General features: G+C 40.7%; 2 protein-coding genes and 1 long non-coding RNA gene across 5 annotated transcripts in view; 2 read left to right on the forward strand and 1 right to left on the reverse strand.

Moving 5' to 3' along the window:
* Positions 1-14,830, forward strand: LOC149311630 (ras-related protein Rab-18). The gene is made up of 7 exons (XM_089527501.1): positions 1-182; positions 6,528-6,583; positions 9,362-9,423; positions 10,547-10,619; positions 11,496-11,614; positions 11,712-11,778; positions 13,131-14,830. The coding sequence occupies exons 1-7, from the start codon at positions 115-117 to the stop codon at positions 13,301-13,303; spliced, it is 618 nt and encodes a 205-aa protein (XP_089383627.1). The 5' UTR covers positions 1-114; the 3' UTR covers positions 13,304-14,830.
* On the reverse strand, positions 7,781-21,913 carry LOC149311631 (uncharacterized). Its single transcript, XR_016281472.1, has 4 exons — positions 21,853-21,913; positions 21,131-21,238; positions 12,830-12,879; positions 7,781-8,141 (listed from the first exon to the last, which is right to left on the reverse strand). It is a non-coding gene; the product is annotated as an uncharacterized LOC149311631 (long non-coding RNA).
* LOC149311632 (splicing factor 45) overlaps positions 21,512-26,146 on the forward strand; it is an 18,960-nt gene continuing 14,325 nt past the window's right edge. Inside the window, exons 1-3 of one of the 3 annotated variants that reach the window (XM_089527500.1) lie at positions 21,512-21,637; positions 23,051-23,180; positions 25,106-25,222. In XM_089527500.1, the coding sequence (XP_089383626.1) occupies positions 23,058-23,180; positions 25,106-25,222 (240 nt within the window). In that variant the 5' untranslated portion in view covers positions 21,512-21,637; positions 23,051-23,057. Of the gene's footprint in view, positions 21,638-21,687; positions 21,741-23,039; positions 23,181-25,105; positions 25,223-26,146 lie in introns of those variants that run through there. The other 2 variants (XM_089527498.1, XM_089527499.1) reach the window with 2 other exon arrangements.

Consider the following 26,146-nt stretch of genomic DNA (forward strand, 5'->3'; position numbering starts at 1 on the left):
GCCTTTGGCGGCGCATGCGCAGGAGACGTGGCAGCTGTCTGAGGGAAGGAAGGTCCGTCGGCCGCTGAGTCAGTCGCCGCCGCCTCTGCTGCTTCCGCGTCGCTCGGAGCCGGGATGGAGGAGGACATTTTGACGACGCTGAAGATCCTCATCATCGGGGAGAGCGGCGTCGGGAAGTCCAGGTAGGCTTCCTCGGAGTCCCGCCACGCCCCGCCGTCGCCCGCGCTTCCTCGGAGGCCGCTCCGCGCTGGCCAGGCGGGTCCCGCCCCGAGCCCTCCTTGCCAGGCGCCGAGAGAGAGTGGCCTCTGGCCCGAAACAAAACACTACGCACTCTTCATGTATCTCCCTTCAGGTCCCTCTCTGGGGCCCTTTGAGCCGCCGCCTTTCTCCCAGAAGAGGGAGGGCCCCAGGCGGATGACAGATTAAGAGCAAGACGAAAAGAGACGAAAGATTGACAGCAAAAGCTTTAAAAGGCAGCGGAAAACATCGAGTGAAAACACTCTCCGGCTGCCTTCATTAAAAGTCAAACCGAGCAAAAGCAACCGTGGCTCCAAAGACAGGCCCCGCGGAGGAGCCGGCCGTGGCTGTTGGGCCTGTTAGCAGCCTTGGCCCTGCCTTCGGGAAGTGATTTGTATCCCGAAGCGGAGCCAGAGCGGCTTCGCAATATTCAACACAAGAACGGAACAGTCACTCACTGAACGATTACAGTGTCAAGAGAACATAAGACTGCTGCATACAGATATACAACTGAAACACGTTAATTATATTAACTCATTAGATTAATCTATAGCCTGCTTTTCTTCCAAAATCGGACCCAAAGAGGCTTTCAGTCAGAAAACTTAAAGATTTACAGAAGTGATGATTAAAGTAGATTTACACAGCTGCATAATAATAATAATAATAATAATAATAACAACTATATATAAAACAATTAAAACTGATCAGTTGTTTAAGAAGAGGAGACAAGCAAAAAGAGGACAGCGCTTTTGGGGTCTTGCTGGCGACTGTCCCAGGTGCGTCTGCACTCTGAGGATAATGCGGTTTGGCACCACTTTGAGAGATGTAGCTCCATCCAGAGGGATCCTGGGACTCATGTTTTGCAAGGCCTTTAGCCTCCTCTGCTGCCTCGCCAAACGACAGATCCCAGGAGTCTCTAGGATGGAGCCATGGCAGTTAAAAGGATGGCTAACTAGATGACATCTACAGCGCAGAATCTGTGGTTTCCACACTTTAGCCTTGCAGATGTTTTGGGCTTCAGTTCCCAGAATTCCTGACTGTTGGCCAAACTGGCTGAGGCTTCTGGGAGATGAGCTCTCAAACTTGGGAGGACCAAAGTTTGGGAATCACTGAAAGCACCCTCAAGAACTGAGTGCTGGATGCGTGCCTCAGAGAGGGAGAGAGCGGGGCTGAAATGTCTCCAAAGGCCATGATGCCTTCCTAATTTGGAAACATGTCTCCCAACTTCCTTTTCCCCTCTGGATTGGAAGCTTCTCTTCCTTTTTGCTGTTGTTTACTAGCAAGGGAGAGGTGCCGCCTTTTATTTGTGGCTTCAAAGGGCGCTGCTTTTTGCCTGGAATGTTTCTGAATAGTTTCCCTTGAGGCTTGTTTGCATAAATGTCAGGCATTTCTCTGGCATGGGCTCCTCTTCTGGACTCTGCCATTCGATTCCTAAAGAGTAAGAGTCTCTTCTTCAGCTTGGGCAAACAGTCACAACCTTTTGCCTCTTTCCAGCATTGTTTCCTCACGTCATCGGAGCTTGTGAAAGTAACAAGCCCCAGAATCCCCAGCCGGCATGACCAGTTCCCATGCTGGTTGGGTTGTGGGTGTCCTGACAGTTTCATATTGGGAAAGTAACATTTCCAAGCTGTGTACAATGTCTGACTGGGGTTGGATCCTTCTCAAGTGGTAGGGAGTTGTAGTGACTTGTGAAACTACCAAAGATAGAGCTGTGTCAGTCTGTGGGACCAGATCTGGTAGCACCTTTGAGACTAACTAAAGAAAGAAGTTGGCAGCAGGAGCTTTCCTCAGATGCATCTGAGGAGGTAGACTGAAGTCTACAAAAGCTCATGCTGTCAGCATCTTTTTTTCAGTTAGTCTCAAAGGTGCTACAAGGTCTCACTACGTTGCAAAGCATAGTAAATCGGTGGTAAGTAGAGGGCATTAAAAACAAAACAAAACTTGGTTTCACTGCCCCAAGTCCAAAGTCACTCTGCTTTCTCTTTTTACTTCCTAGCTTTCCTCTGTGTCATTTTCCAGTCTCGGACAAATTTCCCAATTCCCTATTCTCAAGGGCCTCTTCTGTTTTGTTTGGCTACTGTTCACAGTTACCTATTCATTAGTTAAATGCACATTTTGCCTTTCCTGCCATGCTGACCTGTGTGGCTCCTCCTTCCCCAATTTATCTTCACTACAACCCTGTGAGGTAGGTCTGAGCAAGAGACAATGACCAATCCAAGGCCACCACCTATCCTGATTCATGGGTCACTGGGGATTAGAATGGGGGTTTCTTGTACGCTCTTGCACACGTTTCTTGCTCTATACAACACTAGGGCCTCTTACATCATACTCATTACTAACCTTTGCCTTTTTCACTGAGTGCTTTTTATCAGTTACATACCACATACTATGGGACAGTTTTCTCAGACAAATGACATAATGTGCCCTAATGTTTCTACTGTTCATGATAAATTGGACCATCTTTCTTCATAGTATGAGCTCATGTATATTCTTTCAAATACAGAGTAAGGGGTATGTAGAGGGTGTACCATAGCACCCCAATGTTTGACCCTTCACTGGTAGTTTTAAAAATACAGTGAGCCCACCACATTTGCTGGGTTGGGGCACAGGATCCCCATGAAAATGGAAAAGCTGCAAATAAAAACCCACATTTTTTTACTTGAGAGAACATCTTTCTAGGAATTTCTAGGTCCTCCATCTATTGGAAGTTGACCTCAGAATTGCACTGGAGGACCTGCAAATGACTGGAGAGGTCTTTTCTCCAGGAAACTCTAGGTCTTCCTTTCCAACTTTCCATCTGGCAAATTCATGCTGAAGGACCTAGAGATTCATAGAGAGAACATAGTACTCAAATCGGTGAATAATCGGATCTGCAAAAGTCAAAGCCACAATTGTGGAGGGCTGACTATGCTTTTATAATTCATCTGTTACAAGGATCAGAATTGTTTCCCATATGTCTTCCCTTTTTAAATGTCAGACAGTTGCTGATGTGTTTTTCTTTCAGACTCTGTGTTATGGTAATGTTAATAATGTTTTCCATAACATTGTGCAACTGTGTTTTCATACAACAGGTATCCTAATAACTAAATCTCTTCTGAGTTTACAGAATCAGAGAAGAGGGGGAAAAGGTCAATTAATTGTAGTATGTAAAATATATACAACCATATGCTTGTATTCCCCATTGCCTTGCCTCTTAATATACAAACCTGCATAATGTTCAGGGAATCTTGAGCCTATCAGATATTTCGGTCTGCAACTTCTTGTCATTGGCCATGTGGACTAGGACTTCTGGGAGCTGAAATCCAAAACGTCTGGAAGGACAAAGGTTTTTTGCCAATGTTATAAGATGTTGCAAGTGCTAAGGCTTAGTGTTGGCAGGCATGACTGGGGAATTTTTGGGGGATTAAGTCATCTCCAAGTTTATGACCTTAGAAAACTGCATACACACACACATGCATGTGCACACACACATATCTGCTGTGCACTGCTTACCTGTAACCTTCCATTACTCAATGGGAGAACTGCTCATTCAGCCTTGGGCTCCAAAATAACAATTGAGTCACTGTAATGCTTGTGGCTGGTTAGAAAACAAGTTGGGACTATATTAGTTATACGGTTAATCTGTGGTTTCCATTCGGACTGTGGATCTGAACATGACGGGGTGGAAGGAGTGGAAAGAATAATGTATCTTGAGCAGACATTCTGGTCTTACGTACATGTGTAGACGCATATGTCACAAATGGATGTGTTCACAGTGAGAGAGCAAAGCAAACAATACCCTTGATCAGCTCAGGTAGTTCTTTAGAAAGGCTACTATCTATTACATTCTTGTCTCATGAATTCTACTGTCATTGGCAACGAAACAAGTCATAGCATAGGTACCACTCCGGAGATTAGAGTTTGAGTCCCGCTTGGGTGAATTAAGGGAGATCTTGGTGTAGTCACACACTTAGCCTTAGGAAACCCAGTGATACAGTCCACAGAAGTCAGCTTGAAGGCACACAACAACAACATAATATAAGCTTGTCAAACAACCTAGTATTGTCCAGAAGTTAGGATTTCAATTCCTAGTGTGAGCCCTAGCCACCCAAACTAATTTGTTGTTGCCTTAAAGTTGTTTCCAATTTATGGCAATCCTAAGGAATTTCCTTGGCAAGATTTATTCAGAGGGAGTTTGGCCTTTGCCTTCGTTTGAGGCTGAGAGAGTATGACTTGCCTGTGGCCATCCATTGGGTTTCCATGGGAAATTAGCAATTCGAACCAGAGTCATAGGCCCAAAGAACACTGCAGAAATAATAATAATAATAATAATAATAATAATAATAATAATAAATTTTATTTATAGACCGCTATTCCGCAACGATCATAGCGGTGTACAGTACAAAAATGCAATACAATACAATCTCTCTCCTTCAAGATGGTGGCTGAAGGGAGGGCTTTTCTTCTTCCAGGCAGGAAGAATTCAGTTTGATATCACTTTAACTGCCCTGGTTCAGTACTAGGGAATCCTGGGAACTGTAGTTTATTGCAGCACCAGAGCTCTCTGACAAAGAAGGCTAAATGTTTCACAAAACTACAGTTGCCAGAATTTCCTAGCATTGAGCCAGGGCAGATAAAGTGGTCTCAAATTGGATGATTTCTGCAATGTGCTTTGGTCCTTTGATTGCCTATCTGTGCTACTACAAATTAGAGGGAATATTCATCTGCCCATGGCCACAAAGTGACTGTGTAGCTCTGTTTTCAAAGAAGGGCTCCAGCTGTTCAGTGTTAACTGCTGCTTTGCTCGGCACAATCTCAGTTCCCATGGAACAATCTTTGGATGTTAACATTCTTCAAGCTCTGTTACATTTTTGGGATGGTTGCCTCTGTCATGAAGCACTGAACAGCTCGATTCCTACATTACGAGGTACATGTAATGTAAATGACTGAGATCTGGCTATTGAGAACACTGATTTACACAAGAGCTTCAATAGCTCATGGCCTAAGATACAGAGCTGTACACAAAAGTAGCATGCCTTGGTAAATGCATTTGTCTTTGTATATATTGTGAGCCAGTAATACAGTTTATTTTTGTGTGGTTTTAACTAGTTTTAGGAGTGTAGTCTAAAGAAGTTAAATTGTATAAACCTGTATATTTGTAAGAAGAAATACATTTTATGAAATAGGAAGGTATACCATATGCTGAAATGTACTTTGCATCAGAAATGAAGCAAAACATCTTCAACGCTGAAGGCTTTTAAGTCTTAACTACTTGATTCTGAAGCTCACAAAACTCTTCTGAATGTTTAATGCATAATGTCTACAGATGTTTAAGTAGCTTGGTTTATGTGAAAAACTTAGCTTGGCTATGGAGCACATCTTGGATAATGTTTTTATATGACAACTGGAATAAGCTGTGCTCATTCAGGAATCCTGAATTGAATTCTGGAAGGGAAGCTTATAATAATACTTATGAGTCTCCATTCTGGAGAGGAAGGGTATGGCATGTTTAAGACTTACTAATTTGTTTCAGGAAAGTAAAAAGGAGCTTTGTGATGTGTTAAAGATTAGCCAGTGTGTTTCAGCAGATGCTCTTGTGGACTAGCCCACTTCTTCAGGTGCATCTAGAGATGTGCGCAGTAATTTATAAAAGCTTATGCTGAAATGACCTGATTAATCTTAAAGTTATCACAAGACTACTTTTACTTTTCATTTATACTGAAGCAGACTAACACAGCTGTCTATGATTTGAATGATATGACCAGGAATGACAAAACACTGAGTTCAATGAAAGATTCGCAAATGTAGTCAATCAGTGGAATACTAAGTTCTGGTCTTCAGAAGGTTTAAATCATACGAAAGATTATTACCTCTAAAATTCCTTCAGAAAGGATCTGATGATTCTAAAACTAGGCCAGGGCAGTTAAAATGGGATAGAAGCCAATTTTGTGACGTTTGGGTGAAATCCAGTAGTGAGTGGAATGTAACTTTGCTGCTTTTCACTCCCCCCCTCTTTTTTGGGTTTTTTTTTTGTTGTTGTTGCTAATTTAGGATATGTGTTCACATTGAAACTGCCAGTGAGGTAGTGTTTTGGTCAACTTTGGGGTGATGTTTATACATTGTGGTGGAGTTGTGATTGGGAGCCCCTTTCCTCATCCCTGTCTTAAAACAATGTTTTGTCAGGAGGAGACTGAGTTCCTTGTTCTAACTATGTAACTTGGCATATCTGAAACCAGTAACAAAGGTCTCTTTCTCATAAAATGCTCACATTTTTTCTTTCTCTTCTCCCATCCCCTTCCCCCTTTATACAGCCTTCTGTTACGCTTTACAGATGATACATTTGATCCAGAACTTGCAGCAACAATTGGTAGGTTTCTGTTCAGTGCTTTGATAAAAAATAGGCTACCTGGTGGTAGTGTTGACATTTACCTTACAGTTCCATCAAAGTAGTGTTATTGCAGTGGGTACATTTTGTCCTAATCTGGGCAAAGTTGCAGCACTCACACATAATCAAATCAGTAATAAGATAAGAAATATACTTAAAATAGGAAGTTCATGTGCTGTAAAAGGACATAGAAGGAAGCTGACAGAGCAGTTCAATCACCTTTTTCTCAATATTGTAATTACATTTCAACTTTCCTAATACGCAGAGTTCTAAATATGCAGATTCAATTAAATCTTTAAGATCAAACAATTTGAAATGTCTAGATTAGGCTTCCCTGACATTGTTCTCTCCATTCCCATCATCCCTACCTAGTAGGCCAGAACTTAGAAGTAACACATGGCCTGTAACATAAAGGTTGAATCTCCCTTCTCTGAAATGCTTGGGACCAGAAGTATTTTGCATTTCAGGGTGTTTTTTTGGATTTTGGAATATTTGCATATACATTATGATATCTTGGAGAAGTGACCCAAGTCTAAACATGAAAGTCATTTCATTTAAACATGAAAGTCTATACACCTTATACATACAGCCGGAAGGTAATTTTATGCACAGTATTTTTAATAATTTTGTGCATGAAACAAAGTTTATGTACAATGAACCATCAGAAAGCAAAAGTGTCACTAGCTCAACTACCCATATGGACAGTTTTGGATTTTGGAATCTTTTCAAATTCTTGCTAAGGGAGACTCAGCCTTTATTATGTTTTGATTGGAAATGTTACCAAGTTATTAATTGACAACTAACAGTAACTGGTAATGTTATATTCATAGTGGAAGTAATAAAGATTATTTGATACTTTTAAACCATTGCCTTATGGGTGTCACTTGGGGAGCATTTTTGTATTTTCATGATACATGATGATGAATAGCACTATCAGGGCTTATTAACGATGAGTAACTCTAATATGTTTTATAAAACACTGGATTATAAAAATAACTTTCCAAACTCTAAGCAGGAGTGGTGTTCCGATGATATGCTTGCCACAGTTATGAAATTGATCTAACGCATACTGCATTGTTATTTTAATGATGCAATCTACATACAAGTTGCTATATAGCAGATAAAATAAATAAGATTAAAGTAACATAAGGCTTTATGCAGTTATTGCTTGGTGCTTGATGTTCTTTAAAAGCTGTTAAGAGGAGTTGAAAATCTTTCCAAAGTCTATACTGTGATGTAATTTTTAAAACATTTATTTCAAAATGGAAATGTATTTATTTCAAGGTGGAAACAGTTAAAACTCCTCCTTTGGGTTTGCTTGCATTTTAATTACAGTATATGCCCATAAGACATTGCAGGGCCCATTGCTATATTTAACATTTCACTTTGTCTGGGAGAAGGATGTTAATAGCTTTGAATTGTCCGGCTTGTGTAGTTCAGCTGTGGCAGTCAAATAGATCAAAGGTGAAAGCAGGGCCACATGGATCCATCGCAGTAAAATTCCAGAGTCTGTATTGTGGTAATGCCATCATTAGGCGAGCTAAAAAAGAACAAGAAATGTTGGTTCAAGCTTTCAAATAATGCAGAGTTTCAAAAACTTTAAAGCATTTTAGTATTAACTACTTTAGGATTTAAATTTTTCAGGAAGGGGAGGGAACCCCACTAAAGGAGTAAGATGACACTGGGCAAATTCCATTGCAGTCACTCAACAGAAACAGCTGCTGAGTAACAAATTTTTAGGAGAAAGGAATAACAAGTCCAGATTCAAAATAGGATGTATAGAGAGGAGCTCATGATTTATGGAGGCTAACTTGCATCATGAAAAGTCTGGATCTATAATAGTAATTTTCTGATTGAAGAGGGTCTCCAAGTAAGTAGTTATAAACTGTTGCTAGGGAGGTACCACTTCTTTCTTGAATTTGTGTCCTTATTTGGCTATGGGGGCAAATGCTACAGGTTACTGACCACATCACATCAGTTGAGTGATATTGGGTGCTTGCAGGGAAGGCACAACTTTGTGTCTCTGATTGCATTTTTATCTTGGCCCTTTCACCTGTCTGCTGTCATGGAGCCAGTACAATGAACAAGTGTCCTTTTGTCAGGCTGGGTTTTGTGATTGCATTCTGTGAGCCAGGCAAAGTAGAGAGGGGCATCTTAGTATAGACTCTCCTATCGAGGGTGCCACAGGGCCATTCTTCAGACAGCATTTGCCATGTTAATATGTTACCCAGAGGTCCATTATAAATTGTAAATGAAATGAATCCAGCTTGCAGTTTGATGTATTTTGCAAACAGACACCAGTTCTTTTCTCCACTTATCGTGATAAAGTAGCTGCAGTATTAAATTTCCCTACATGGAACTGCTCCCTTCAAAAATCATGTGCAGTTGGTCCCTCAGTCCTGGGCCTGCTGACAGTAGCTTCCTTGAATACTGATTGCCTCATGTACTGGTAACTTTTATGTGAAATGTAATGTTACAGCAGTAGTCCAGTAATTCCATTGTCCTGCCAGTATCTTTTTGTGTTGAGTAGTTTTATAGCTCATCTGGAAGTATATCATGTAGTGAAAGCACTAAATCCTTGTCTCTACCCAAAACTCTGCACTAGAGTAAGGGAACGAAGAGCACAAATGTGTTTTAGAAAGAAACTGGCTTCAGAATTAATATGCAGTGAGTCCTCAATATTTCGCTCAATGTGTGCTTTTCTTTAGTTTTAAATCTAATACTGGGTTTGAGGGAGTCCTAAATATTACTATCTTTTAGGTGTTGACTTCAAAGTGAAAACCATTTCAGTCGATGGAAATAAAGCCAAGCTAGCAATATGGGTAAGTTGTAATAATAAAAATTGTGACAGCCTCCTTCGTTATTGTTGAGTTATGCCAAGAATTGTGTTGGTGTATAAAGTTTTTTTGTTCCACAGTCAAAGGCAGTGCCAGCAAGTACCTGTGTTTTTTGTTGGATAAATGCGATTACAGCAGGCTACATAATGAGTGGAATTTCTTTTGCTCCTGGGATTTTAAAACTTTTGCACTGACCCCTTGTGGATTATACACTCAAATGTGACCAGTGCAAGTGATGCAAGTCATTCAAAAATTGATGTTCTTATATTAATATCCTGCCCCTGGTGATAGAAATTAAAAACAATGATTTTAAATAGACAATGTTATAATGGTTTTCTGTAGGACTTAATTTTAAGTTTATATTAGAGCTATGTTTCAAAATTATTTACAATGATGGGCGGTAAGCTGAACTATTGCTTGGTATTCTTTTCCCCCACCAAATGAAAATCTGTTTATTTAACTCAGAGTACATAAAAACACACTATCAGAAAATAGGGTTTTAGATTCTTTAGAGACCCACTTCTTCGGCTGGATTTCACTGATAATGGGAAGAAAGAGAAGAAGGATCTTACATTTTGAAACATAACAATATTGATGTTTTTATGTCACTTCTGTCATGCTTAATTTAGACTTCTCTCTTAAGAACTCAAATAATCTTCTGCAGTTTTTCAAAGAGAACAACAAGGATGTAGAGCTAAATCCAGATATAAGAAAAAACCTCTTATACATCTGGTTGGAATGGACAGACTCCTGTCTCTGCTGCCATCACATACTAATATTCTTCTTTCTAAATAATTATGGAGCTTTATATATCATAGTGGACAAAATTTAAGGTAGGCTGAGAACTGCAGTACAGCATAATCTGGAAAATGGTATTTTATACACCCCTGCTATATAGAGAGAATAGAATATAAGAACTTTACCCTTCAGGTATGGCCTGAAGGAATATGTTTCAAAACATACAAAGTTTGCTTCCAAGGCAAAAAATGTTGTATATCAGAACATATAGTGTTTGTTTTTAGGGTGATTTAATTTCTTAAGGAGAAGAAGCAGAGCAATGTTTAGATATGACAACTACAGGTATTTTAAAACATTCTAATTTTTTTAGGACACTGCAGGTCAGGAACGGTTCAGAACGCTAACACCAAGCTATTACAGAGGAGCGCAGGGTGTTATATTAGGTAAGCCTGCCTCTGGTTACTGCTCATCTGAAAATTTGCTAGTTTTTGTAAAGTCTAAATGCTGGCCTTGCTTGGCTTTGCTTCATGATAAAATTTTTGATCTCGGTATCTGTCTCTAAGCTGGTGGCAATTGTTCTGTTTTTATAAAAGATTGAACAAATAGGTAATAAGTAGTCAGAAACTAGTACCATGAGAATTGCCAGTGACAGAGCTGTGCATTAAGTGTAATTTCCTCTCTTTTCTGCCACCCTTGGGTTCTTATTTTACCAGATATAAAAAAAACTGTTAAATGTTTTCTTCCCAAAAGACTAAATGTTTCTCTTTGGGAGAAATGCACTGGCAAGGTATCTTTAGCTGACAAGTTACTAGAAAAAGAAGGGTTAAACAGCCTCCATCACCAGTATCTCTTAATGTGAAGCTATATGCAGGAGCTTTACCTAAAAAGAGAGCAGTTGAAGGAGGGAAATCACAAACCAAACAATGTTATTCACATTTCTTTTTCTTTTATGGATTCTTTCTAGTAATCCTTCAGAGGCACTTGCTTGAAAATTGCATGCACCATAGTGTACTGGGCATTTTAATGGATTCCTGTGCTTTCCCCTCCTCCTCTCAGTTATTTGCTTGATCTACTAAAGTACATGAAATGCATGCATGCATCCTGCAGAGCTAAGATGTGAAATCTTGATGTGGAAAAATTGTGTGGTTTGAAAACTCATTTTAAGTGATGGTTCACTGCTTTCTAAATTGTATTAATATAAGTAAGAATAATTGTTGCATAGGGTGGCAGGACAGGTGTATCATAACAGAAATCTAGAAGTGTTTGTTGGGAAGGTTTAGGATACATGCATTGCTGAACATTGTTAATCTTGTTTTCAGTTTATGATGTTACAAGAAGAGACACTTTTGCTAAACTAGACAACTGGCTAACTGAATTGGAAACATACTGCACAAGAAATGATATAGTTAAAATGTTGGTTGGAAACAAAATTGATAAGGTACGTAGCTCTCAAAGTTATAGATTATATGTGGCTTATAAACCCATGGTTGTTCTTCTTCATAATTAACAGTTCTGTTTGTTTGTTTTTTAAACAGGAAAACAGGGAGGTTGATAGAAATGAGGGTCTCAAGTTTGCCCGGAAACATTCCATGTTGTTCATAGGTATGTTCTTGAAAAGACGTGAAAGAGTATGGGGTAGTAATAGGCCAGTCTCCAATCTTCCATTTAAGGGCAAGGTACTGGAGTATGTGGTGGCTTCTCAACTCCAGGGTTTCCTTGATGAGGCGGATTATCTAGATCTATGTCAGTCTAGTTTCAGGCTTGGTTATGGGATGCAAACATATTGGTCACCTTGGTGGATGATCTACACAGGAAACTGGACAGGGTGTGTATGTCCCTATTGGTTCTGGTGGACCTCTCAGTGGCTTTTGATACCATCAGCCATCGTATCCTTCTGAATCACCTCTGGGATGGGGCTTGGAGGTACTGTTCTACGGTGGCTCCATTCTTTCTTGGAGGGGCACATTCCAAAGGTGATGATGGGAGATTCCTGCTTGACTCTTTGACCATTGGCCTTGGGATCCCTCAGGGTTCAGTCATGTCCCCTTTGCTTTTTAACATCTAAGTGAAACCACTAGGAGAGGTGGCCTAGAGATTTGGAGTCAGATGACGCCTATACGCTGATGGTAGCCACCTTTATCACTCCTTTCCAAGGAAGCTGTTCCTGTCCTAAACCATTGCCTGGCAGCTGTAATCAACTGGATGAAAACAAACCAATTGAAGCTTAATACAGACAAGATAGAGGTGCTCCTGGTCAGTCAAAAGACAGATCTGAGAAGGGATTTGTCCTGTACTCTATGTCAAGACCCACTCATATGTTGTCATGTTAAATTTGGATAATTGTTTTGAGCGTGTTAACTGCATGAACATGATTGTATGTTTTATAACCAAAAGTATGGGCGTTGAGCCCAAAAAGTGGAATTTGTTGAAATATTGATGGTACTCAAATGACATTGTGAATAATTTTTAATTGAAAGCGAACACCACCAGAAAATGGAAGAGGCCAGTCATGGGTCAAAAGCAGCAACTATTTTGTACTTGCTTATAGACCCCATGACTGGTTTGCACAGACATAACCCACATTTTGGGAAGTACTAGGGGATAGGTTAATGAGCTGAAATGTAAAACCTGTTGAATTACTTGTTTTACTCACCATTGGTAGTTAATGTATTGGGATATTTACCAAGTGTTTTAAAACAGAACCTGTGGAATAAAAAAAGAGGCAGGGTTGTAATTTTCTGCAACAAAAGTTTTTTCCTGGAATATAACTGAATTCCAAATAAGTTGTTCATTTTGTGCCAATAGATGGGTGCAACACTTGTGCTCTCAGCTTTGTGGTGCAGTCCTGGAAAAGAGGATCTTTTTCATGGGAGAGAAAAGTGAGACAATGTACCTTGACACTTCTCTGACATTCCATCTTTTTCTCTCCTCCTCCCTTCCCCACACCCACCCAGAGGCAAGTGCAAAAACATGTGATGGTGTACAGTGTGCCTTTGAAGAACTGGTTGAGAAAATCATTCAGACGCCTGGACTGTGGGAAAGTGAAAGCCAAAACAGAGGTGTAAAATTATCAAATGATGAAGAGGGCTATAGAGGCGGCTGTGGCGGCTACTGTTCTGTGTTATAAACCCTGGAAGACCCATCCTTTTGTGTATTTAAATGGATAGCAATGTCCTCTGTACATAAACTCATATCTGCTATTCTAGGGACCTTGCAGTTTGCACATAACTTGTGTATCATGGCAGTCAGCATTTTCTTAGGAAAATGTATTCTGCAGCTTTTCCAGTTCAGGAGTGTTAATGGTAAGCATGCCTAATTTGCAACATCCTGGTTCTTTTTATATGTAGCATAAGATAATGTTTTTCAGGAGCAAATGCATTCTAATTTCTTAATCTTATCATGGAACTGTTTAGAAGCCTATTTCAAATACATGTTGGCTGCACTCTGACTGACTGTGGTCTTTAATTCATATTCTGCAGGACTACTTGAGATATACAGATCTCAATGTATATGGATTCATCTATAATTTGCACACTTGATTATTAGTTTTTAAATTCAGTTTACAGCATGTCTATAACAACCTTTTTTAAGTTTATGAATAGCACCTTTTCTAGGCTGTAACTCATCCCATTTAAATTCTGCTTTCTTGAGAGACGTGTGTTTCTAAAACAATTGGGTGGGGGAATTTTTTTTTTAACTGTCACATCATTGAACAAACTGTCAAAAGTTTTAACCCTGGGATTTAGAATGCAGACTTGTATTATGGTTTTTACAGTAAAGCATCATTTAGACCTTCAAGAAAAGTCTTTTTGGTTATGGGCTTAACAAGAGGTCTCATCGTGATTCACTTCTCCAGGCTTTAATGAGCGCTTCTAAATGTTGTTGATTTGGTGTCTTTCACTCAAAACAGTTGCTACCTTATAGCTGAAAGGCTCAAATTAGGTGACTATGCTATTTGTGGCTCTTTCTTTTTGGAGCGTAAGTGTTAAAATTGTCTTCTGGGTATGTCTGTAAGGAATGTGCTACTTTATTTAGATTTGCTGTAACAGTGAAAGACTTGCTTGTTTTCAGGGAACTTGCATAGACTAACATTTTTTTCTCCCGCAGTATTCAGTTTTCTAACACCTTCCTCGTGTACAGGTGAATTTTGTAAAACACAGTTCAAGAACTCTTGGCGTGATGATCCTGTAACACTAATGACTTCAAATACTACAGAGTACTGATCTGTCTACCAATATGAGATACTGTGCAATTTCCTGTAAATATATAACCTGAAATATCTTTATAATGTTGCTTTTTTGTAATTTCAGTGCTCCTCATATTTGATCTTTTGCAATTACATTGGCTACTGCCACTTGAATGCACTTCACTTAAAATCTTTCCTTTTCAGTTTTTACACTTGTTAGGAAATTTTACTGAAATTTTGAGAACTGTTCTATAACCAAACCTTGTAAGTAAAATAACTCTGTAAATGTTCACAACACTCTATACTGTCCAACAAATTTTAGATATAAATTGCCAGTTTAATTTACAGCACATTTGCTAAACAGGCTGTTGATGGTTCAAAGATGGCCATCGCTGGAGGTAGAACAGAATCACATTTTATCAGAAAGAGTGTGTTTTTAACATTGGAATAAAGTTTGTGAAGCAGGAACATGTGCCAGCCTTTCATATCACAGGTGGTTATCTTTTGTGTGGTGTGTCTTTGTTCTCCTCTAAACCACTTAGTTTGTGTTAGCGTTAAGCTTTTTGGTGAAGAATTTTTTTAAAAAATGAAGTTCAGCAGCAAGGTGACTAAAAAATCCTTTACTCTCACATGATGAAACATGTTTCTTCAGATAAAGTCGAAAGACAGCTTCCTTCGGCACTGAAATTTGTCTCCAGAAATATGTTCGTTCAAAATAAAGACATCTGAAAACACAGTTAAGTTCTCGCCCAGCGAACTTGACTGACAGCCCCTGGACTCCTTTGACAGTCCTGTGCTAGGTTTGTTCATGAGGTAAACTGAGGAAGAGGAAGGTTAAGCTTGGCTAGCTATTTTACTAGCAGTGTACTATATCAAAGGGCATTTTTTATTTTGTTTTTTAAAAAATAGGTGGGTGTAACTCTGGTGAAATACATAGGAATGGTCTGTAGCTGCATTCCTTCAGACAACCCCAAAGTAGAACATTATTATTTTTCTCATGACTTGAATCTTCCATTTCACATTGAAGACAAAAATGTTTGGTGTTCAAAGGTTGCATGTCTCATCTCCTACGTGCCATTTGAAGTATATTGATAACATGTTTTCAGTTGGCATGCTCAGTCAAGAATACTACTAGTTTAAATTAATTTTGTTTGCATCCCTTTTTCTGTTTGCAAAATTCTGCTCTTCATAACCCAAGTTTTGTGCCTACCTCTTGTGTTCTCAATGACAGTGTAATGCAGAACTGTTTTTGACCAGAGGCTGAAAAGTAGCCTGATAGTCGAAAAACTGGTGCATTTCTTTTCTTACAAACTTTAAACACACGGGCAATAGGAAAACTAGTTAGAATAACCATTGAGAGAAAATGGAGGGAGCTCAGGTTTGGGTGGTCTCTGAAATAGTCTGGAAGAACTAGAGGTGGAAAATTGCCAGAAATTTTGAAGGTGAAGGGTTTTTGGGGGGGAGGGTAGGTGAGATGGCAGTCGTAGGAAAAACCAGAGAAATGCAAAATTACTCCCCCCCCTTTACAAATGGAAGGTCATTTTGTTACAATGACATAAAATTCATTATATATAACTTTGGTTTATTCACAATATAATTACAAACAAATTACAGCATGATTGGTGGTGGTGTGCCTTTATGAGAGGGTGAATAATACTAGTACTTTTCTTTCTCTGTGGAAAAATAGAAATATACCTCGGCAGTTTTCTCTCTATATTCAAAGTTCCCAAAGTGGTGTGTATGGTTGTGTGCCTTCAAGTCATTTCTGACTTATGGCAACTCTAAGGTGAACCTATCATGGAGTTTTCTTGACATGTTTCTTCAAAAGTTTTTTTTGCCATTGTCATCCTCTGAGGCTGAGAGAGTGTGACTTGACCAAGTTCACCCTGTGGGTTTACATGGCTGAGCTTGGATTCAAACCCTGATCTCCCAATGTTCTAGTCTGACATATCATTATGCTATGCTGGCTCCCTTACAATATGATTACAAATTGGCAGATTCAGGAGTGGGCAAAACATCTGAATAAAAACAACAAAACATCATAAATAAAAGAGAAATTTTTTTTGGTCTCTGTTACTTCTCCATAGGGTCAAGTGAACATAGGGTCAATTGACACTTGTTGAAACTTAAGGGTTACTGTAATCTAATACTATACGAAGTCTTATTTAAAAGCCTTCCTCTTGTATTGTTTTTATACGTGAATTGGGGCAGTAAATATTTGAATATCTTGTTTTAAACATTTTAGTCACCATTCTAAAAGAATGTATTTCATATCCAGTTTTTCAATTTTTCTGGAAAAACTCCTCCCACTTACATTTTTCTTCAGTTCTTCTCCTCTGAGTTTTTACATCTCTAGGATCAACCAGCACTTCTAACTCTCCTTTTTGGTTCCCAGCTGGTAATGAGAGCCAGCATGGTATAATATTTTGAGTGTTAGGCTAGGATTCCATTGGCCTTGGGTACATCACACACTCTCAGCCTTATAGGAAAGCAAAGGGAAACATTTTCTGAACAAATACTGCCAAGAAAACTATTTGCTAGAGTTGCTGTAAAAATGACTTGAAGGCACACAAGAACACCCATAGGGGACCCTTAGGATCATTGTTGTCAATTTGGGGAAGACCCTGGGGGCTAACAAGTAGGATCTGAGTCTGATGTTCAGTCTGAATCAGATTCTGCACCTTCTTTACTCCTGCATTAAACGGAATTGGGGCATGAGTGTATTCTACTTTCCCAGGGGATATATTTAATTAAATATAATGTTGCTATGCTCATGAAAGTAGCAACTGCCTTATGATGGCTAAACACCAGAGTGGAACAGGCCTAATCACTTGCCCCTGAATACACTTTGTCAGGGATAGGGAGGAGTATGTGCTTCTGTAAAAGGGAATCTAGAAGACTTGGTTGTCTTGGGACAAGTGTTGTTGTGTTAATTGTGGTCAGGTCATCTTAGATGTAAGGCAACTCTGTGTGTGAGAGGAAGACACCCTGTTATTAACAGCCCTGTTAAGATCTTGCCGATTCAGGGCTGTGGCTTCCTTGATGGAGTTAATACACCTGTGATGCAATCTTCCTCTTTTCCTACTGCCTCGCATTTTACCAAGCACTATTGTCATGCCATTTCCAAAGTGAACACCCTCCTCTTGTCCCATTTTAGCATGGACAGTCCTGGTTAATCCTCTGCTGTCACACTTTTTCAACTGTTTTTAAAATGTACTAATTTCTCTCGTGCTCCTACTTTCCTCCTTTGTCTTCATCTTATTTCAGTTGGGACAGTTGTTGTCCACTCAACTGGAGAAAGAGGAGAGGGCAGGATCTTGCCCTTCCCAGTCAGCTCAGGCAAAAGCAAACAGCTGTGGCATCTCTTAGCTTGTGTGTTCTTCCTCGTTACTTTTGCCACCTTCACCACACCCTGATGTTGCTCCATCTCTGATCCCCTTGGGAGGTTTTCAGCTTGGCCATGCAGCCATTTGTCTTTTTATTTAATTGTCTTATTGGCAGCCCATGAGATCCATGGAGCTCTTTTCAGTGTCACATTTTCCAAGAAGCTGATTCTGTCAGCTTTCATAGACATCCATGTGAACTAGAATGCCAGACAAATCTGATATATTTCTTTGATAAAATTACCAGCTTGGTAGATGAAGGGAATGCTGTGGATGTAGTATGTATATCTTTATTTCAGTAAGGCCTTTGACAAGGTTTCCCATGACATTCTTGCAACAAGCTTGTAAAATGTGGGCTAGACAAGGCAACTGTTACATGGATTTGTAATTGGTGCTCAACAATGGCTCTTTTTCAGCCTGGAGAGAAGTGACCAGTGGGGTCCCACAGGGCTCTGTCCTGGGGCCAGTGCTATTCAACATCTTTATCAATGGCTTGGATGACAGAATTAGGGGCATACTTATCAAATTTGCAGATGACACCAAATTAGGAGGAATAGCTAATACTCCAAAGGACAGGATCAAGATTCAAAATGACCTGAATAGACTAGAAAGCTGGGCCAAAGCTAACAGAATGAAATTCAACACAGAGAAATGTAAGGTACTGCACTTAGGGCAGAAAAATAAAATGCACAGATATAGGATGGGAGACACCTGGCTGAACGAAACTACATGTGAAAGGATCTGGGAGTCCAAGTAGACCACAAGTTGAACATGAGTGAACAGTGTGATGCGGCAGCTAAAAAGGCCAATGCAATTTTAGGCTGCATCAATAGAAGTATAGTGTCTAGATCAAGGGAAGTAATAGTGCCACTGTATTCTGCTCTGGTCAGGCCCCACCTGGAATACTGTGTCCAGTTATGGCACCACAATTTAAAAAGGATGTTGAGAAACGAGCGTGTCCAAAGGAGGGTGACTAAAATGGTGAAGGGCCTGGAAACCTTGCCCTATGAGGAACGACTCAGGGAGCTGGGGATGTTTAGCCTGGAGAAAAGAAACTTAAGAGGTGATAAGATAGTCCTGTTTAAATACTTGAAGGGATGTCATATTGAGGAGGGAGCAAGCTTGTTTTCTGCTGCTCCAGAGAACAGGACCCAGAGCAATGGATGCAAACTATAGGAAAAGAGATTCCACCTCAACATTAGGAAGAACTTCCTGACAGTAAGGTTTGTTTGACAGTGGAACAAACTCCCTTGGAGTGCAGTGGAGTCTCCTTCTTTGGAGGTCTTTAAGCAGAGGCTGGATGGCCATCTGTCGGGGATGCTTTGATTGAGAGTTCCTGCATGGCAGTGGTTCTCAACCTTTGGGCCTCCAGATGTTTTGGACTTCAATTCCCAGAAGTATCAGTCACTATGCTCATTGTTCAGGAATTCTGTGAGTTGAAGTCTCAAAAAGTCTAGAAGACCAAAGGCTGAGAACCACTGCTCTAGAGTGATAACCCTAGCACTTCCCCCAATGCCTTTTTATTGAGAATAGGTCTACTGTAAATTCAAAATGAACAATCTCCGTTGTTTGTCCCTTTGCATCCGATCACCTTGGGAGCAGCTGTTGAGCAGTGACCAAGAAGCCTCTTGCCCATGCCAGCTTTGTGGCAAGCTGCCTGGTTGCTGCTCTCAAGGTGACCCAAGTGCAAAAGGAAAAGCCTTGGTAAGGAAGGACTCTCAGTCCTCCTTTGCTGGGGTGATGAGAGGCTCAACCAGTTTCCCACTTTTCTCCCTGGTAAGGAAGCACTCAATGAGAGAGGTGAAGAGTTGACCCCAAATACCTTCCGCAGAGACACTACTTCCCCACTCAGCTTCAAGTTGTCTCCCCCAAACATTGTTTCTTCTGCTATGGGGCCGTGTCCTGCAAGAGTATTCCTGACGTTTCGCCTGCATCTGTGGCTGGCATCTTCAGAGAATGCTGGCATGGGAGTGCATGGGTGCGAAGGAAACACTCCTTCATCTTATTCCTTTGTTAAGATGGCAATCCTATGGGGTTTTCATAAATCCCACCGCTGCCACCAAATTATATGACGACCACTCTAAACTCTTAGTGTTAGTAGCATTTTTTTTTGTGTGTTTCAAAACTCAGGCCAAGTGGATGTTTAAACAGCAACAAAAATTTATTTTAAAACAATGGTAAAATGTAACTTGGACATGAAATCGTTATTGTTGACTTGCTTGGTTATTTAGTTACAGGTTGGTTCTTCTATTTCTATTAGTAACTCAGCCCCACAGGCTATGATATCCCAGGGGATATTAATCGACCAAGACCCCTCTTCCAGAGTCCGGCTAACTCTTAGTCTCTCACTACTAGACTCCCAATTTTACTATTCTCCCTTTCTGAGACCACTAGACCCTCTCCTGCTCTACAATCCAAACTCAATCTGCCAACTCTTCTCAAGGGGGGAGGAATATGCGAGGAGGATTTGGGTCTATTATCACTCCCCCCCCCCCAACCAAGGGTCACATAGTGTATGCATCTCTCTCTCTCTCTCTCCCTACCTACCTACCTACCTACCTACCTACCTACCTACCTATCTATCTATCTAGTACAGTACAGTACAGTTTATTCCTGACAACCAGAGGTTATAGTAATCAAATTACAAAAATAATTAAAACCTTTTAAAACTTTTACAGTCAGTTAGCTCTATAACATATAAAGCAATATGTTTACACTAAAATTACAAAAAATGTTTCATACTAAAACATATCACAACTTTCCATAATCCCTTTAAATTAGTATAATCTAATTTATACAGGCCTTTATCCTCGAAATCTAATCTAAATTTAGCTGCTTTCAGAGCGACTCTGGCAGTGTTGATCATAAGAGACTTAGCTGTCTTAGCCCAGAAGTGAGTGTTTTTTCTCCAGATCATTCTGGTTTGGCAAAAGTTCTAAACCTCTCTTCAGAAACTGATCCCTTGGGGTTTTATATATCCTACAGTGTAGCCTAAAGCGTGTGGTGTCTTCAAGATCCCCACTTCCACAAATGCAAATACGCTTCTCCTTGGGGATCTTTTTATATTTTCCTTCAATGTCTTTGGTTTTCATTCTCTGGAATCGTAGGGCTATAAAAGCCCTACGAAGAAGAGGTTGAGTTGTTTCTAAAAAATATTTCCCCACCAAAACAGTGTGTGTGTGTGTATGTATGTATATACACACAAACACACACACACCACCCACTTCCATGCCAGCCTTCTCTGAAAATGCCAGCTGCAGATGCAGGCAAAACACCAGGAATAAAATCTTCCAGAACATGGCCACAGAGACCAAAAAACCCCACAAAACACTATGGTTGCTGGCTGTGAAAGTTGTTGTTTGTTTATGTATTGCCATCCACTTACATTCTGGGATTTATAGTTTGTTGCTTTTCCATTGGCTCCCAGCTGGCAGGGCCCTTTCTAAACCCTTCAATCTGGGATTGTGCTGGTTTTCCGGGACAAATGGTAATCCTAAGGAAAAGGGATATAAACCTATATAAATTAAGCCAAAAGAAAGGAGAGAGACTTGCAGTTACAGCCAGGCGCCTTCAGGGGTCAGCAGAGAGCCTCCTCCTCCCTCCTGCCCCCGCCTTCCTTTTGCCTGCGCAGTTGGAGTAAACGGCTCCTAATGCGGAGCAAGCCAAGCGATTTAATAGTGGCAGTTTACGCAGTCAGCGCAGTGGATGCTGCGGCCCAGCTCCGCCCCCGCTACGGAGTTTACGCAGCGGCTGCGTCTCGCGGTTGGAGCGAGGAGGCTGGTGATTGGCCCTCGCGGCCCGTGACGCGGGAGCGTTCCCTGCTCGAAGAGGAGGTGGTTGTTTTCGGCGTCGGGCCTTACGCGAGGCCCCGGCTTGAGGCCTACGCGGAAGGGTAAGGATGGCAGGCGAGGGGGCGCATGTAGGGCCGGGGGTGGCTTTAATTTAAAGGACGAGGATGATCGGGCGGAGTTTCCTGACTGGGGTGGCTTTTAAAGGTGCGTGTATCTACGGGAGTGAAAGAGGGACCCCGTTTTGGCTGATGGCTCAGTCTCCGGGAAAGAAAGCAGCAGCAACGCTTCGGGTGCCATAAAAACCATGGCGACTCACGATTGGGTTTGGGAGCTGACAGGGGTGCCTCTGAGCACGTGCAGAGTGCCTTCCAGGCCCCAGGAAACAGCTGCATCCACACTGCAGGGATAACTCGATTCTGACACTGCTTTTAACCGCCTTGGCTGACTGTTAATGGAATTGTGGGATTTGTAGTTTTGAGAGAGCTCTGGCGCCAGAACCAAACTACAGATCCCAGGATCCCAGGCAGCTGCAGCGGTGCCAAACTGGGTCATTTCTGCGGTGCGGATGCAGCTGTTGTCTAAATACTTTGGAGGCAGCGCATCTCATCTGCTCTCAGACACTAAGCAGGGTCAAGGCTGGTTGGGAATTGGATAGAGGACCACGAAGGAATGGCAGAAGCTGTAGGCTGTCTTTCAGCTGAAGGCATTGATTGATAAGGCACCTCTTTGAGTATTCCTTGCCTATAAAATCCCTGTGGAATCAACAGGTGATTCGAAAGCACATACACACATCAGACTAAAGGGCCGTTGGTCCAGCAGCCTCTTTCCCACTGTGGCCACCATAGACCTTGCTAGGGAGTGCTCAAGGAGAGTATGAAGGCAATAGCTAGTCCCTCTCTGGCTTCCAGTGACTGGCTTTCAGCAGTGGACTGCCCTAAACATGGTTAGATGCTGTACTTCACTGCCCAATGTGGGAGATACTCCTTGTTTGGATCACAACTCACAGATTCTCCAAGCAAGCAGAGGATTGGGGAATTGTGGGCCAGAGAAAGCTCTGCCTGAGAATCTGTCTAACATCTTTGAAATGTTTGCAGCCTTTCTCCTTGTTTGCTTGCTGCTGGGAAACCTGCGTAGAAAAGCAGAGAAGGGGAAAGGGAAAGCTCTGCTTATTTGCAGACACCAGCCCAATTTCCGTTCCTGATGCAGCAGCTACAAGTATTGTCTGGGCCATATTTCCACCCCATTTTTCACTCAGAAAAGATCTCCCAGGGAGGCTTACAAATATGAGAAGTGAGATGGTCCATGCCTTCAGGCCCATAAACAGAAAGACAGGACACAGAAAGAAAAGAGAGTAAGAGGGTAGAAGGAAGAAGCAAGTGATGAGTTTGTTTTAGTTACAATCCACATGTCATTGGCTTTATTAAAATGAAATACATAAAATCTATGGCTTTAAGTGAAGCAGTGGTTATCCTTTTTCATGGAAATAGCCTTTTCATTTCCTAGCTCTGAACTAGAAAGAAAATGTCGCTGTATGATGATTTGGGAGTGGAGACCAGTGATTCCAAAACAGAAGGCTGGTCCAAGAACTTCAAACTCCTGCAGTCTCAGTTGCAAGTGAAGAAGGCAGCTCTCACCCAAGCAAAGGTAACAGTAAAAAGTCTGGTAGAAATGACTCCGCTCTTCACTGATTGCTGAGATGGCTGTCCTTGAAAAGTACAGTCGTTAATTTATTAGTTAATCTAAAATAGAATATAAATATGTGTGTCTAGTCTTTCTATTGAACTAATATCAACAAGACTTCTGGCACATATGGAGAATGTTTAGGCTCAGGTTAAGTTCATGTGTGAGAGCCACCATGATGTAGTGGTTTGAACACTGGACTATGACTCTGGAGACCAGGGTTTGAATCCCCACTCAGCCATGAAAACCCATTGGCTGACCTTGGGAAGTCACAGTCTCTCAGCCTCTAAGGAAGACAAAGGCAAGCCCCCTCTAAACAAATCTTGCCAAGAAAACTCCATGATAGATTTGCTTCTTATATCTATTACAATTATGGGATTTGTATAGCCCTTCAGATGATGTTATATTATATTAGCTCCATGTACTATGGAGTGGATACATGATTCCTATCCCTTACTTATGACACTCCTCCCTACACTTTCGGTGAGGTTAGGGTTGCAGGATCCCCATGAATGTGGAAAAACCACAAATAACAAAACCACTACATTTTTATCTGAGAGAATATCTCTAGGAATCTCTAGGTCTTCTAGTGCAACTCTATGGTCAACATCTGCCAGACATTGACCATAGAATTGCACTGGAGGAGCTAAAATGCCTAGTGAAGTGTTCTCCGTAGGAATCTCTAGGTCCTTCAGTGTGACTTTTGGTTAAAGTTGATCATAGAGTTATGCTATAGGAACTAGATATTCCTAGAGAGAACAATTAATAAAATCTGTGAATAATCAAACCCACAAAAGTCAGAGACACAAATGTGGAGGGACGAGTGTACATATGAATGCAAAGTTTTCAGTGTCATTCAGTGGAGGAATGGGATTGAGTTCAGAACATATCTCGTCTTAGGAAAACATATAGCGCCATTTCTGTGATAATGAAAATATACTGTTGTGCAAGCATCTTAACCTATACAGTCGACCCTCTGTTTTCGTGGGGGATCCGTTCCAAACCCCCCCCCCGGGCATGCGCCCCATGATTTCCCCCTCCATTTGTCCCTCTGCATAAGCAAGGGATGTGGTTTTCAAAACCGCGAAAATGGAGGGAGGACTGTACATTTGTAAAGCTGTTCTGGTAAAAGGTTTGAATACTGTCATGTACTTGCTAACTTCAGAAATCCAAGCGTCAGTGAGTTCAGAAATCTTTATTTAGAAAGCTAAAGTTGTTCAGAGCATAATAATGTTGTCAGGACTGAAGCATTTGATTGTATGTTAAAAGGTAGAAGGAATGCAAACATTTTCCTGCACTCAAACCCCATTTGTCTTCTGACTGAAATATTCTTCCCAGGGCTACCCTGCCTTTCCTCTCTATATCTAGTTTTCCCATAGCACCGATCTTGATAGCTCCGAGTGATCTGCTCATTATCCAACTCCAAAGAAGATAATCTTTCCATTCAGTATCATCAATTCTATGACATATCCTATCACCCAGTATTACTAAGCATATAGCATACATGTATAATATGGTAAGCAAGCATGGCAAGAACTCTGATCCTAATGAATGCATACTTTAAAATGCATAGTTCTCGATCCAATTAATAGTTTCAGTGAGCTGTCTTTTTTAAAACAAATTTCTTCTTGTGCACTAGTAGTGTCTCACAATAGGCTGTTCAGAAAGGCTGTCATGGGATCCTTTGCTCTGAATGATAGCAGTGTTTAAACAGAAACAATATTAAGGTATTGTAGTTGCTTTAAAATGGATTGTAAAAGTGTTTTTTGTATGAAAAGCAAATTTTTCCAAACCATAATTAGCAATCTGAGGAGAATAACCTCACAGGTCAAGGACAATCTAAAACAAAATTTCAAAGTTATAATTGTCTTTTATGGGGTTTTTTTTAGAGTCAGAGAACAAAGCAAACCACAGTGCTTGCTCCTGTGATTGACCTGAAAAGAGGCAATGCTTCTGATGAGCGACAAATCGTAGACACCCCACCACATGTGGCAGCTGGCCTGAAGGTAAGAATGCAGTTACTGAGAGGTGAGCCAGACTTTGTGGGGGGAAATGTGCTTTTAAAAGAGATCAGAGGAATCTTAAGGAGAATGCAGGTGGTGCTTTGAGGGATCACTTCCTTCCAGAACAGCTTCCCTCTTTCCTCACATTGGGAGAAAAAACTCTTTTTTTGTCTCTCACCTGCTGTAGAGGCTCCCTTGATATTGATATGAGACAAGGCCTGTATAGTAGCTGGATCATTCCTATGGGCCAACTCACCTTTCTCTCAGATGATTTTTGCTGATTGTTGAAGCTGTTTCTATTTTGGGAGGCTTATTTCTGCTCAGTGTTTGTTTTATTTTAAAGGCTGTTTTATCTCTGGCATCTTTTCCAACCTGGTGCCTTCCATTAATAATAAACAAATAAACCCCACCTTTCTGCTGCAGCAATCAAGGAGGCTTACACAACTAGAATATATTAGAATAATACATACTCTCAATAAATAAATTGACCCCCCCCCCCCTTTGAAACAGGATTAAATACAATACAGTTTAAAAATTCAACCTCTTTAAATGACAGCAATTTTCTAGTAGAGGCAGTGGTTACATAAAGTAGGGAGAGTACAGTGGTTTTGGGCTACAACTCTCAGCATTCCTGATCTGGGAATGATGAGAACTGATGTCAAAAACATGTGGATTTCCAGGTTGAGTGAGGCTGATCTGTATTTGAGTTGCCTCTATGTTATAATATATGTTTAGTACAGTGTATGCCTTGATGTTTCCACTGAAAGAACAGGCTATTGCTTTATGTATAATAAATATTTATTTATTTTTAAATTTATGTTATTTGTTTATATTTTGCCTTTCTTTCAATATAGGGACTCAAGGCAGCAAACAACAAATTTTAAAAACATAAATTAAAAATAATACAAATGTGAAAAATTGTAAAAT

This window comes from Sceloporus occidentalis, unplaced genomic scaffold (assembly GCF_023333645.1).
Source record: "Sceloporus occidentalis isolate IW3139 unplaced genomic scaffold, rSceOcc1.0.p SCAF_5, whole genome shotgun sequence".
Taxonomy (NCBI): domain Eukaryota; kingdom Metazoa; phylum Chordata; class Lepidosauria; order Squamata; family Phrynosomatidae; genus Sceloporus; species Sceloporus occidentalis.

Coding starts and splice junctions, on each gene's coding strand:
- LOC149311630 (XM_089527501.1), top strand. CDS start 115: ATGGAGGAGGACATTTTGACGACGCTGAAGATCCTCATCATCGGGGAG. Junction 183..6,527: donor AGCGGCGTCGGGAAGTCCAG/GTAGGCTTCCTC, acceptor CCCTTTATACAG/CCTTCTGTTACGCTTTACAG. Junction 10,620..11,495: donor AGCGCAGGGTGTTATATTAG/GTAAGCCTGCCT, acceptor TCTTGTTTTCAG/TTTATGATGTTACAAGAAGA.